The 12,864-nt window shown below is 41.9% G+C and overlaps 1 protein-coding gene across 3 annotated transcripts; it reads right to left on the bottom strand.

The window, feature by feature from the left end:
* Window positions 1–432: 432 nt before the first annotated feature.
* On the bottom strand, window positions 433–11,589 carry zdhhc11 (zinc finger DHHC-type containing 11). 3 transcript variants are annotated; one of them, XM_061819625.1, is made up of 12 exons: window positions 11,266–11,589; window positions 10,010–10,154; window positions 9,253–9,471; window positions 8,850–9,028; window positions 8,613–8,714; window positions 8,427–8,551; window positions 7,323–7,478; window positions 3,829–3,947; window positions 3,702–3,751; window positions 3,573–3,639; window positions 2,141–2,216; window positions 433–1,026 (listed from the first exon to the last, which is right to left on the bottom strand). In XM_061819625.1, the coding sequence occupies exons 3-12, from the start codon at window positions 9,469–9,471 to the stop codon at window positions 884–886; spliced, it is 1,236 nt and encodes a 411-aa protein (XP_061675609.1). In that variant the 5' UTR covers window positions 10,010–10,154; window positions 11,266–11,589; the 3' UTR covers window positions 433–883. The 3 variants fall into 3 exon arrangements, with proteins under 3 accessions (XP_061675609.1, XP_061675608.1, XP_061675610.1); XM_061819624.1 differs by lacking the exon at window positions 10,010–10,154 and having other exon boundaries at window positions 11,266–11,588; XM_061819626.1 differs by lacking the exon at window positions 10,010–10,154 and having other exon boundaries at window positions 3,573–3,636; window positions 11,266–11,586.
* Between the last annotated feature and the right edge of the window lie 1,275 nt (window positions 11,590–12,864).

The raw sequence follows: 12,864 nt of genomic DNA, 5'->3' as shown, positions 1-12,864 counted from the left end.
CTGGCCCGCCACATAATTTTATGTGGCCCGCGGAGGGAAATTATGGATGTCAACTTGCGTGATTGTTGTTGGAGTCTTTACCAAAATTTCAAATTGTCACATCATAAATCATAACGTTGAGGTATTGCAAGCGTTTTTACGTGACCAAGCATCAACAATAGTATCGACAATAGTTGAAAAACACATTACCCTTGAGTTGTGACTCCAAAACTGGTTCATAAATTGTTGATGTAAATATGACGAGACGATTCAATATTTTTACGAGGTCACAGTCAAAACGGCCCTGTGAGGGAAACCCGAACTACAACGTGGCCCGGGAGAAAAATGAGTTAAGACCCCAAAACATTTTTCAGAACTTCTGTCCTAGACTCTTCTCCCGGCTCCAAATGTTGGAATCCGGTCGGTTAGAGTCAGAACAAGCAATTATGAGAATAAATTTAGTTTTGGATTCTTTACTTTGAAATAAAATGACACGAGAATGCGGCCCACCTTTCCTTCTCAACGCATGGGTCGGTTTGACCATACAAGGACGTCGCTTTGGGCGGCAGAAAAAACCGAATGATTTAAGCGATACTGCCCTGAGTTTGGACCAGTTTTTTTTGGATCTTCAGATGCCAAAAAAACATCTACATAACATTAATGGCACACTGACAGTGAAGTTGGACCATCATGCGAGTCCATAACAGGAACAAAAAATAGTCGACATAATTAAAAGAAATAATACAAACTAAGTACGAATGATTTAAAAACAAAGTGTTGTCTTCGAAAAGGCTTTTGCGACCGGTATCCAAGTGGCGGCGTCACGTTGAGGACGTCCTCCTTGACGCCAAAGTCCTCCACGGCAACCCGTCTTTAACGATCTCCCCTTTCGCGCCGCCGACCGCTACGTATCGTCCGGAGTCATCGCCGAGCTTCCGAGGGGATCCTGCGCCTCGGGAACGCTCTCGGCTGACTTGGCGCTTTCACCCGTCGCTTCGTCGCCGGCGTCGGGCTTCCAGGTGCTCGCGGGGGTCATATCGCCGTCTCCTTTTTTGCCGAGTTTGGATGGAAAAGGATGCAAATTATTCATCGTGACATTGACAGTTTGGCAGCCAGCATAGCATCAATGCAAGTATGGGATGAAAAGACGAACCAAACATCTGAATATTATGAAATAAGAGGGTAATAATTGCGCTGGAAGGGAATATTAAGACTACCTAGCCATGATTTAAAACCCCAATTCCAATGAAGTTGAGACATTTTGGTAAACATAAATATAAACACAATAAAATGATTTGCAAAACACACACAAAAAAAAATATATATATAGATTTTAATTGTTATTATATTATTATATACATAATTAAATGCAATCATTAGTGGGAAAAACAGTTTCAGTTTAAACATTAAATATCTTGTTTTTGTAATGTATTCAATTAAATATAGCTTGAAGACGGTTTGAAAATCATTGTATTCTCCTTTTTATTTGTATTATGTATAATTTGATAATTTTTTGTTATTGTATTACTATATACATATATAATTAAAATGCAATCATTAGTGGAAAAAGTTTCAGTTTAAACATTAAATATCTTGTTTTTGTAATGTAAGCAATTAAATATAGCTTGAAGACGGTTTGAAAATCATTGTATTCTCCTTTTCATTTGTATTATATGTGTATTTATAATTTGATAATTTTTTGTTATTATATTACTATATACATATATAATTAAAATGCAATCATTAGTGGGAAAAACGTTTCAGTTTAAACATTAAATATCTTGTTTTTGTAATATATTCAATTGAATATAGCTTGAAGACAGTTTGAAAATCATTGTATTGTCATTTTTATTTATATCATTTTATTTGTATTATGTGTACATTTATAATTTGATATTTTTTTGTTATTAGATGTTATTGTATTGCTATATACATATATAATTAAAATGCAATCATTAGTGGGGAAAAAAGTTTCAGTTTAAACATTAAATATCTTGTTTTTGTAATGTATGCAATTAAATATAGCTTGAAGACGGTTTGAAAATCCTCGTATTCTCATTTTTATTTGTTCAACGCAACTTTGTAAGAATTGGAATTATTACTAAAAAAAAATAAATAACCTGAAGAGGATGTTGCACACCGATGGACAATAAGTACTCACTCTCTTTCTCTGCAGACTTCTGTGCTTCATGATGAAAGGCGGCGTTCTTCTCTGATGATTTATTAATGGGTTCCATCTATCGCAAAACAAAATCTGAATGTCAAGCGTAGACAGGGCGGTAAAATATGATCCATTGAGCACACCAAAAATTATATACTGCGTTTTAGGCATGTTGAGGAGGTGCAGAACTGAATACTGAAAATGCGTGCAAACTTGACTTCAACATGGAGCTCATTGGAAAAATTCCATCCACCCATTTTATTAGCCGCTTGTCCTCACGAGGGTCGCGGCGAGTGCGGGAGCCTATCCCAGCTGTCAGCGGGCAGGAGGCGGGGCACACCCCGAACTGGTCGCCAGCCAATCGCAGGGCACATGGAGACAAACAACCGCACTCACAATCACACCTACGGGCAATTTAGAGTGTCCAACTACCGTAATTTCCGGCCTATAAGCCGTGACTTTTTTCACAGGCGGTGATGCGGATAATTTGTGCATTTTTTCTAATGGCCGCAACGGGGCACTTGAGCAGAAAAGGTAAGAAGCATGAGAGTGGTGGAATATATCTGCCGAGGAAGTGACTTTTACCGGTCCGGCCCTATAAGCCCTGTGCTAGCGTGTTACTGCCATGTCTGTGATTTTTACCAGTATGTTTTTTTTTTTTTAAACTGGCGCTTGCGTTAGCACGGTGCTAGTGTTAGCATGGGACCATTGTTGTTTTTCTTTCGGCTTGTCCTGTTAGGGATCGGCACAGCGTGACATCTCAGATGAACGCTCATATTTGTTTGGAACAGTTTTTATGCCAGGTACCCTTCCTGATGCAACCCCTCTCGGGGAGAGGAGGCCCCAGTGGGATACGAACTCACGACCCCTGGTTTACCATTGCGCTATAGCGTTAAAGTTAGCGCGGCGGTGGTGGCGCTAACGTTAGCGTTACTGCAGAGGCGCTAGCGTTGAACTCTCTGCATACCGTCTTTCTTTGTAAATATCTCGTGTTTCAATGCGGACACTTGCGGCTTTTACACAACTCTGGCGTTTGTATGTACCAAATGGTATTTCCTTTACAAATGTACTCGGTGAGGCTTATAACCAGGTGCGCTCTGTAGGCCCGGGAATCACGGTAATGTTGCATGTTTTTGGGATGTGGGAGGAAACCGGAGTGCCCCGAGAAAACCCACGCAGGCACGGGGAGAACATGCAAACTCCACAGAGGCGGGTCCGGGATCGAACCCGGGCCCTCAGAACTGTGAGGCCAACGCTTTACCCGCTGAACCACCTTGTCGCCTTGGAAGAAATTCATCAAGAGTAAAATTGATTTTGATAAGTTACTAAGAAGCTATAGGACGAAGATCCGAAAAAAAAATCGTCATCTTTGTTTAAGCGACAGGGGTTAAAAAGTCTTGACGGCAACTCTTCTCGAAATGCGTTTTCTTACCTCGGTGCAGATGGGCTCCGACAGTCGGCTGGAAAGCGGTCCTTTATCGTCAGACTTGCAAGTACTGCTGAGACAAACCCACCATTCAAAAAGATCCCCGGCGTTGAGGCGGGGGGACTCGGACGTTACCTTGCGCCGTGAATTTGGATCGGCTCGCAGTCCATAGATCTCACTGGATTCTTTAGCATAGAGACGCGTGTTAAAAGACAACATAGAAGTAGGGATGATAGAGGGGGCGGCAAATAGGAATTGTCACCTGGGAGACCTTGTTGTTTGTCTGCGTGTCGCGCGGATTTCCCACTTCGGCGTCTCCGCTTCTGGCTTCTTTCGGACGCTGCAGCTTAATGTACTCATACGTGCTTAACCCTTTGGACACTGTAACCGTTAGGAAAGATTAATTAAACACATTGGCAAAGGACACCTTTTTTTTTTTTTTGAACAAATGAGCATCAATGTATTGTTACATAAACACCCTCACAAGCTAGCTTGTTTAGCAACAATCCTGGCCCCGCCTGCGTGAAGTTTGCCTGTTCTACCCGTGCCTGCGTGGGTTTTCTCCGGGCACTCAGGTTTTCTCCCACATCCCAAAAACATGCAACATTAATTGGACACTCTAAATTGCCCCTCAGTGTAATTGACCCCTCCGTGGATATTGCGCAATCCGCGTCACTGACCAATCAGAGGCCAGAGATCTGCATAGACCAAAGCCCGTTTTTGCTCCCGCCATTTTCTCTGACAACATTGAATGGTCCAGTATAGGTTTAGTTAGCGTTTTATCGCGTATTTGGGTTATTTAACAAAAAATATGGTTAAGAGGTGTAGTCACGGACTTTGTAATAGTGACGACAGGTATCCTGAAAGGCTAGTTGGCGGAGTTCGATTCGTACCCTTTCCAAAACCGAAGACCCAGTACGAAAAATGCCTTCGATGGGTCAAACTTTGTGGAAGACCGCATCATCAACTAAATCCATCTCATACCAACCGGAAAACATATGTTTGCACGAAGGTATGCCCTATATTTGATTTTCAATACATGTCTCGTATAAATGAATTCGAAGTTCTTCGCTAGCATAACACTGCTGCGTGTGAACAATTGACACACTTATTCTTTGTTGAGCGATATTTAGCGATGATCGGACTGGACAAACGTATTGATTTCTTGCTGGCTCGCGGCCAGAAGCTTAACCAGACTGTGTTTGCACGAAGATATGCCCTAAATTTGATTTTTAATACACGTCTCGTCTAAATGAATTCGAAGTTCTTCGCTAGCATAACACTGCTGCGTGTGAACGATTGACACACTTATTCTTTGTTGAGCGATATTTAGCGATGATCGGACTGTGCAAATGTATTGATTTCTTGCTGGCTCGCGGCCGAAAGTTAACCAGACTGTCTTTGCACGAAGATATGCCTTAAATTTGATTTTTAATACACGTCTTGTATAAATGAATGAGGCGTTCTCCGCTAGCATAACATTGCTACGTGTGAATGATTGAATGAAATCAGAAGCATGGCGTCTTTCTCAGTTAAGAATGTATTGTATTTAGAATCTATAATATATCGTTGATTTGAATGAAATCAGAAGCATGGAGTCTGTCTCAGTTCAGAATGTATTGTATTGTATTTGCCATTTTTACTGTTTGTCTTACGTGAGCGCACGTGGCGTGACGTCACTTCAGGAGGCGCGGTTAAGTGCCCTGTACGGAGGGGTCAATTGTGAGTGCGACCGTTTGTCTCTATGTGCCCTGCGATTGGCTGGCAACCCGTTTAGGATGTACCCCGCCTCCTGCCCGTTGACAGCTGGGATAGGCTCTAGCACTCCCTGCAACCCTCGTGAGGATAAGCGGCAAAGAAAATGGATGGATGGAAAATATATATTGGTCCAACCTGCTACTTACAGTATATTTTGGTTTTGCTTACAAGATCTCTTGTATGTATGCAAGTGTAGCATCAATGCACCTTGTGCTAATCCTAGCCAAAGTTAGCATCGGGCTATTTATTTACTGGCAGTGGCCACAGCCCCCCCCCCACTAATTTGGAGCCAGAGGAGTACCAAAACCAACAAACGCTTACTCTGAGTGAGCAGAAGAACACACGTGTATGATGCCAAAACATGATTATTCCACTGTAATTCAAATTTCACAATATTATTGCTTTTAAAATCATTGTTATGTTGTCATCTCGTTTTTTAAGCTAGTGCTAAGGGAGTGAGCATTTACCTAACATTAGCTTTTACTATGCTACGCTACACCCTACTGGTCTGAAATATGTGCCGTTTAGCTCTAAGGAGTTTACCCAGACACCGGGGGCCATTTAATACAGACCTGTACAGAGAAACTGGACCATAAAAATATTGTTTTGATCATTATAATATGAAAAACGTTATATTTAGAAAATCAGGAGCCTCTCTCTGTACACAAGACTTGAGTAATTAATAAAAAAAAAAAGAAAGGCAAACGACACAATGACAACAACACAACTTAAAAAGTGCCCAAAAAGTACTGACTACCTTGGACAACTCTTTAAATATCATATCTTGAAATTTGATTTTCTGCAATAATGGTGACCAAAACAAAATTACAGAGTAGACTTGACATAAGTTGCGCACTTGAGGCGTCACTGTCGAAGAGAAACAAGTGCAGAACTCCCTCTAATTATGAATCTATCCATCCATCCATTTTCTTCGCCGCTTATCCTCAGAAGGGTCGCAGAAGTGCTGGAGCCTATCCCAGCTGTCAATGGGCAGGTGATTTGTATTTTTAACTCATGCACGCTTTGGATGTATTTTTTATTTTTATTTTGAAGTTTTTTGACAGACTGAAATTGAATTGTTTAACTAACAAATATATTAGCCAAGTACGTTTTTTTATGGGTGACGCACAAGTGTCAAACTCGAGGCCCGGGGGCCAGATCCGGCCCCCCCACATCATTTTATGTGAACCGCGGAGGCAAATCACGGATGTCAACTTGCTTGATTCTTGTTCAAGTCTGTACCAAAATTGTCACGTCATAAATCATAACGTTATGAAATTGAATTGTTTACTGCTACTAACAAATATATTAGCCAAGTACGTTTTTTCATGTGTCATGCACAGGTGTCAAACTCGAGGCTCGGAGGGGCAGATCTGGCCCGCCACATCATTTTATGTGGCCCACGGAGGCAAATCATGGATGTCAACTTGTACCAAACTGTACCAAAATTTCAAAATTCATATCATAAATCATAATGTTGAGGTATTGCAAGCGTTTTTACATTACCAAACATCAACAATAGTTGAAAAACCTATTACCCCTTGATTTCTGATTCCAAAAGTAATTCATACATTTCACGTGTCAATATGATGAGGCAATAAACTATTTTTATAGTTTCACAGTCATAACGGCCCTGTGAGGGAAAAACGGAACGACATTGTGGCCCGGGTTTGACACCCGCTGGGGTAACGTATGAAAAGGGGAAGAATCTGCTACCGTGTTTGGAAATCCGGCAAGTTTTTGCGCATGAAACTCCAACATAGATCGTATGTGTATCTATGGTATAAACGGAGTATGTGTCCAAGTAGTTCGTCGAAATGCCACACTTGAGCCATTTTTTAAGTCAGCGTTGCTTATCACGTTTCTCTTTCTCAGTCTTCTTTTTGTTGTTTTACAGTTTGAATGTTCACAAAAGCAAAAACAACAACAAAAAAAAAAAAAATAATACGAGCATCGAAGTCACAGTTCCGTTTGTCACAGAAGAAAATGTTGACTCACAGAGGTAGAAATGGAAGCAGAGCAGGTGCCAGAGCAGCAGCAGGCACGTGAAGCTGAGTACGGCGGTGAAGAAGGCCACGATGAGGAGACCGGCCGAACTCGTCTTTACGGGGGATGATGGTAAAAACACCAGCCAGGTGTCGTTTGCCAACAGACCTGCACGAAGGCACGCAAACACGAAATGATGACGGCAAACAATCTACGGTAATTTCCGGCCTATGAGCCGCACATCTCAACCCTGCGGTTTTATGCGGTGATGCGGCTAATTTGTGCACTTTTTTCTAACGGCCGCAAGGGGGCGCTCGAGCGGAAAAGGGAAGAGTGACACAGTGGAATATATGTGCTGAGGAAGTGACTTTTACCGGTATGGTTTATTTAACCGGCCCTGTTAGCGATGCGCTAAGGCTGGCGACTTGCTGCTGTGTTACTGCTGTGTCTCAGTTATTTTTACCGGAATGTTTTTTTTTTTTTTTTTTTAAACTGACCCTGTTAGTGCCATGCTAGCGTTAGCATCGCGTTACCGTCTGGCTGCTGTTTTACGGCTGGGTCACAGTGATTTTTACTGGTATGTTTTTTTCAAACCGGCCCTGTTAGTGCTGCGCTAGTGTTTGCACCGTGCTAATGTCTTGCTGCTGTGTTACTGGCGTGTCTCAGTGATTATTACCGGTTATGTTTGTTTTTTTAAACTGGCCCTTTTAGCGCCGTGCTAGCATCTTGCTGCTCCGTTACTCCTGTGTCTCAGTGATTTTCACCGGTATGTATTTTCTTTAAATCGGCCCTGTTAGCGCCGCGCTAGCATCTTGCTGCTGTGTCTCAGTGATTTTTACCGGTATGTTTTTTTTTAAAGCCCTGTTCGTGCGACCATATTGTTGCTATGTAAAGATAAGTTAAGGTATTAAAACTTTGAAAACTTTCTCTGTAGCGTCTTTTTTTGGAAATATCTCGTGTTTCAATCTGGGCAATTGTGGCTTTTGCACAGGTGCAGTTTATGTATGTACCAAATGGTATTTCCTTAACAAACGTACCGGGTGAGGCTTATAATCAGGTGCGCTCTGTAGGCCGGAAATTACGGTAAACCAGGAGTCCAATCGTGCGACGGCTCACCATGTATTTGCGGGTCCGTCCGAAGGATCCCTGGATTCAGATAGTGCTGGATGAACACGAACAAAATGACGGCGACCAGCAGGCCCACGCCGACCGCCGCGGAGGTCACTGCTGCAAAGAAGTACCTGAACGCAACGCAGGTAAACTCATGTCGAGTGATTTACGGCTACTGTACTTGGGTCTTACCTGTAGTTCCTGCCGCCCACGCAGTTGTTGAGCCATTGGCAGTGGTGATCAAAATCAGACACGCACTTGTTGCAAACGCTGCAGTGTTTGGCTTTGGGCCCACTGAGGAAAGGTCAAAATTTTTCAACCATTAACCAATTAATATACCGATCCCAACCCCATGAAGAGGATTATTTTTTTTTTCTGTACGTGGGGCGACAGTGAGTTAAAAAGTCGACGAAAGGCCGGCGTACGTACACCTTGACGTCGCAAAGGTAACAGTGCAGGTCCTGGATGACGTGACGCTGCACCGTGCGGTCAAAAAGCGGCATCGGCCCGCTGTGGGTCTTCTTGGCCCTCACGCTGTCGTCGGCCGGGTCAATGGTCACCGCGGCGACGTGGCTGAGCAAGTGCACGAGGAAAGCTAAACCTGTCACCTGGGTGGGGGTAGGGTGAAGGAAAAGCCGCTCCAATGATACAAGAAACGATCGATTCTGATCCTTTTTTTTTTTTTTTTTTTGGTCTTCGCGGAGACATGCACAAGCAGAGATTCATGATGGGAACAAAAGCTCACAGAAAGCACCCGCACTAGACGAACCTCGTTCGGTTATGAACGGCGATTTGCAATCTCGCGCGCCAGCCGAGAGAGCGTTAAGGATACGGCGTAGAGCACGTGTTTCCAGGGCGGCGGGAGGAGCGGAATGAACATGCCGAAGGCCGCGACGGCCAAGTAGTTGTACACCAGCCAGGCCACGACTTGGAAGACCTGAGGGGGCCACGTCCAGCCGTTGGAGCGCGGCGTCTTGGACGGGACCAGCTCGTTTCGACTGCTGCCGTGCATGGGGGCCGTCCGCCTCAGCTGCCCGCTGAGGAGGTTCATCTGGACGACGTCGAGACACAAAACCGGCAATTGTTCCGCGGGTAGTAGTCGTTCAGGGACCAGGACATGAAGATGGACTTGTTTCAATCAATTCTACGTCATATTTTAAATTATGGTAACATTTCAAAATATGAATCAAGTAATTTTATTGTGAGTCACGGACAGGTGTCAAACTCGAGGCCCGGGGGGCCAGATCCGGACCGCCACAAGATTTTATGTGGCCCTGGAAGCCAAACCTACAGGGTCAATTTCCATCATTTTTTCTAAAAATCGGTACCGAAATTTCAAATTGTCATCTATCATAAATGATAATGTTGAGATATTACAAGTATTTTTGTGTTACCAAATGTGAAGAGTTGATAAACGCATTATCCTTGATTTCTGATTCCAAAACTAGTTCATAAATTGATGTCAATATGATGAGACGATTCAATATTTTTGCTTCACAGTCGTCACGGCCCTCTTGATGGAAACCGCAATAATAATGTGGCCCCCGAGAAAAACGAGTTTGACACCCCTGGTGTCGCGGTACACACGCCTGACTTTGGTGCGACCAGTGTGGGATTGATTCCCGGTGAGCGATGGTGTTGAAATGTGCCCTGCGACTGACCGGCGACCGGTTCGGGGTGTAGTCCACCTTTCGCCCGAAGGTAGCTGGGATGGGCTACGGCTCTCCTGTGACCCTTGTAAGGATAAGCGGCTTGGATAATGGATGGTTGGATAGTTTTATTGTAATATTTATAAATATTAAGGAAGTTAATTTGAATATCTTTTTCAGCTAAATATGGAAATTATAATCATAAAATAGTACAGTAGTTGAAACTTGATTGATATTTATATAATTTCTGAACAACATTGAAATTACATATGCATATGTAATTTACATTTCTTGTAAGATTCTATACGCATTTGTAATTTATATTTCTTGTATGATTCTATATGCATATGTAATTTATATTTCTTGGATGATTCAATACATTCTTAACAGATTTATAACTATTCTTGTGTTTTTTAAAATAGTTTCGCATACATAATTGTGATTGATAATAAAATAGTATAACAACTTTAATTTGGGAAGCCGTGCTAAAATCTACCACTTCAATGTATGAAATGTGCTTTACATATTAAAATGACCAAACTGATTTTGTGGTGAAGTTTACGTATATACGGCCGGCCGTATAGACGCTGATAATTCCACATTAACTTCATATATTATCATTATGGAGATCTACAATAAAAAATCTTTGAAAAACTTGTTTTTTCCCCTCCGTTATTATGACTTATAATTTGCTGCGGTATGTTATAATGATTTTTTGCTGTCTGTAAGGATTTTTTTGGGTAGTTTATACAGGTTGGCGCTCCGAAAAGTTGACAGGTATGGAACTGCATTCCCATTTAAGTCAACAAACAGCAGATTTCTCAATTAAATGCCAAATAATTGTAAAAATCTCAAGTCAAGAGCGGTTATGGAGTCAAAACAAAAAGTCCACCCCGCCCCCGCCCCCCCCCTTTCAGACATCTGACTCACATGTTTTGCTTTTGGCCCTTCATGCTGACACAAGGTTTTTTTTTTATGTGCGTGTGTTTACCAACAATCGACATTTATGCAGCATTTTTTTTTTTGTGTGTTTAACACGCGGTGACCTAAATACACAGTTTGAGCGCCACTTGTGGAGCATCAAACGACAAAGAAAGCACGTTGCGGGGCGCCTTCAACGCACACGGAGCCAATTTCAGGCGTAAAGGTCACGCGGGTCAATGTTTATCCCTTGAAATGTGTGACGCGTGACTTACCGTGGATGCAACGCTCGTGATCTCCTAGCGCCGAGTCATCACCGCTTTAAGATCAAAACAATGCGCGATTTCCAGCGAGTGATCATTTTTTTTTTTTCAACCGTGCCGAAGCGTCACGTCACGCTACAAGCGGCAAAAAAAAAAAAAAAAACAAACAAAACGAGGACGTAAGGACAAGATGAGACAAAAGCTCATCTGCCGACGTGCTGGGCTCGAAATAAGACTTTTAAGTTGGAGAAACAGTTTGCTCGACGGCGCCCGGCTGCGCCATGGCAACAGTTGCGCATGCGCAGTGTTGGTCTCCCGCCCAGACTGCTGAGACTCTCGTGTTGCGTTCAAGTTCCTCCCGGTCAAAATCAATCTGTGATAAATCACACCGATTACGAAAATGAGCGAACGGATTTTCAATGACATTTTTCTTTTCTTTTTTTTTTGGGTGTGGGGGGCACCGTAGAATTAAGTTTTATTCATTTAATTTAAGTTTTTATTTAGTTATTTATGTTTTTATCTATCTATCTATCTATCTATCTATCTATCTATCTATCTATCTATCTATCTATCTATCTATCTATCTATCTATCTATCTATCTATCTATCTATCTATCTAATTTATGAATTTATTTATTAATTAAGTTTTTAAGCCCAAAGTGTGAATGTTTTGAAATCCAGGTTGAAAACTTTTTTTTCTCATGCTTTTTAGAATATATCCACTTTTTGATCATATTACTTGCACTGTATGCGGTTTTACTTGTCTTTTTAAAAATATTTTAAAATATTTGTATTGTTTTTATGCCATTTAAAATATTTTATCTCTTTGTTCTCAAATGCCTTTCGTCATGTAAAGACCATTATCATACACCTCGTGTATGAAATGCGCTATACAAATAAATTTACTTTGCTTTAATCTTTTTACTGCGCAGTATTAGTATTAGATCACATAATACGGGTATATTTTACTTGAATATTCTGAAGGCAATGTCATTATTTTGCTCCATATACAGTAATAGTATTGTAATATTGTGAAATACTGTGGAAAATTGAACTTTTTTAAAAATACAAATACAATCATTAAAGTGATGACAATATGTAATAGTGGAATGATGTTTTGGTGGCACGGTGTTGGCCTCACAGTTCTGAGGTCCCGGGTTCAATCCCAGACCCGCCTGTGTGGAGTTTACATGTTCTCCCCGTCCCTGCGTGGGTTTTCTCCAGCCACTCCAGTTTTCTCCCACATCCCAAAAACATGCAACATTAATTGGAGACTAAATTGCCCCTAGGTGTGATTGTGAGTGCGTCTGTTTGTCTCCATCTGCCCTGCGATTGGCTGGCGACCAGTTCAGGGTGTACCCCGCCTCCTGGCCGTTGACAGCTGCGATAGGCTCCAGCACTCCCACGACCCTTGTGAGGATAAGCGGCTAAGAAAATGGATGGATGGACAAATTCAAACAATAACAAACAGTATTTGGTATGTACACTAATAAAATTCTGCTTAACAATAACAATGATAAGAGAGGTATTTAACATTTGTTACTGTGGTTCTGGCATGTGTGGACAAGTATTGACTTAAAAAAAAATACATAAAACAAAACGTGAAAAACA

This window comes from Syngnathoides biaculeatus, chromosome 5 (genome assembly GCF_019802595.1).
Source record: "Syngnathoides biaculeatus isolate LvHL_M chromosome 5, ASM1980259v1, whole genome shotgun sequence".
In the NCBI taxonomy this organism is placed as follows: Eukaryota; Metazoa; Chordata; class Actinopteri; order Syngnathiformes; family Syngnathidae; genus Syngnathoides; species Syngnathoides biaculeatus.
Note: the sequence above shows the minus strand (reverse complement) of the source record. Positions and strands in the feature narration are given on the sequence as shown.

Bases quoted from the DNA above. Each gene is read 5' to 3' on its own strand.
- zdhhc11 (XM_061819625.1), bottom strand. From the start codon at position 9,471: ATGAACCTCCTCAGCGGGCAGCTGAGGCGGACGGCCCCCATGCACGGC. The intron at 3,640-3,701 runs GTAACGTCCGAG...GGTTTGTCTCAG, and splicing joins ATCCAAATTCACGGCGCAAG to CAGTACTTGCAAGTCTGACG. The intron at 1,027-2,140 runs GTGAGTACTTAT...TCGGCAAAAAAG, and splicing joins GAAGTCTGCAGAGAAAGAGA to GAGACGGCGATATGACCCCC.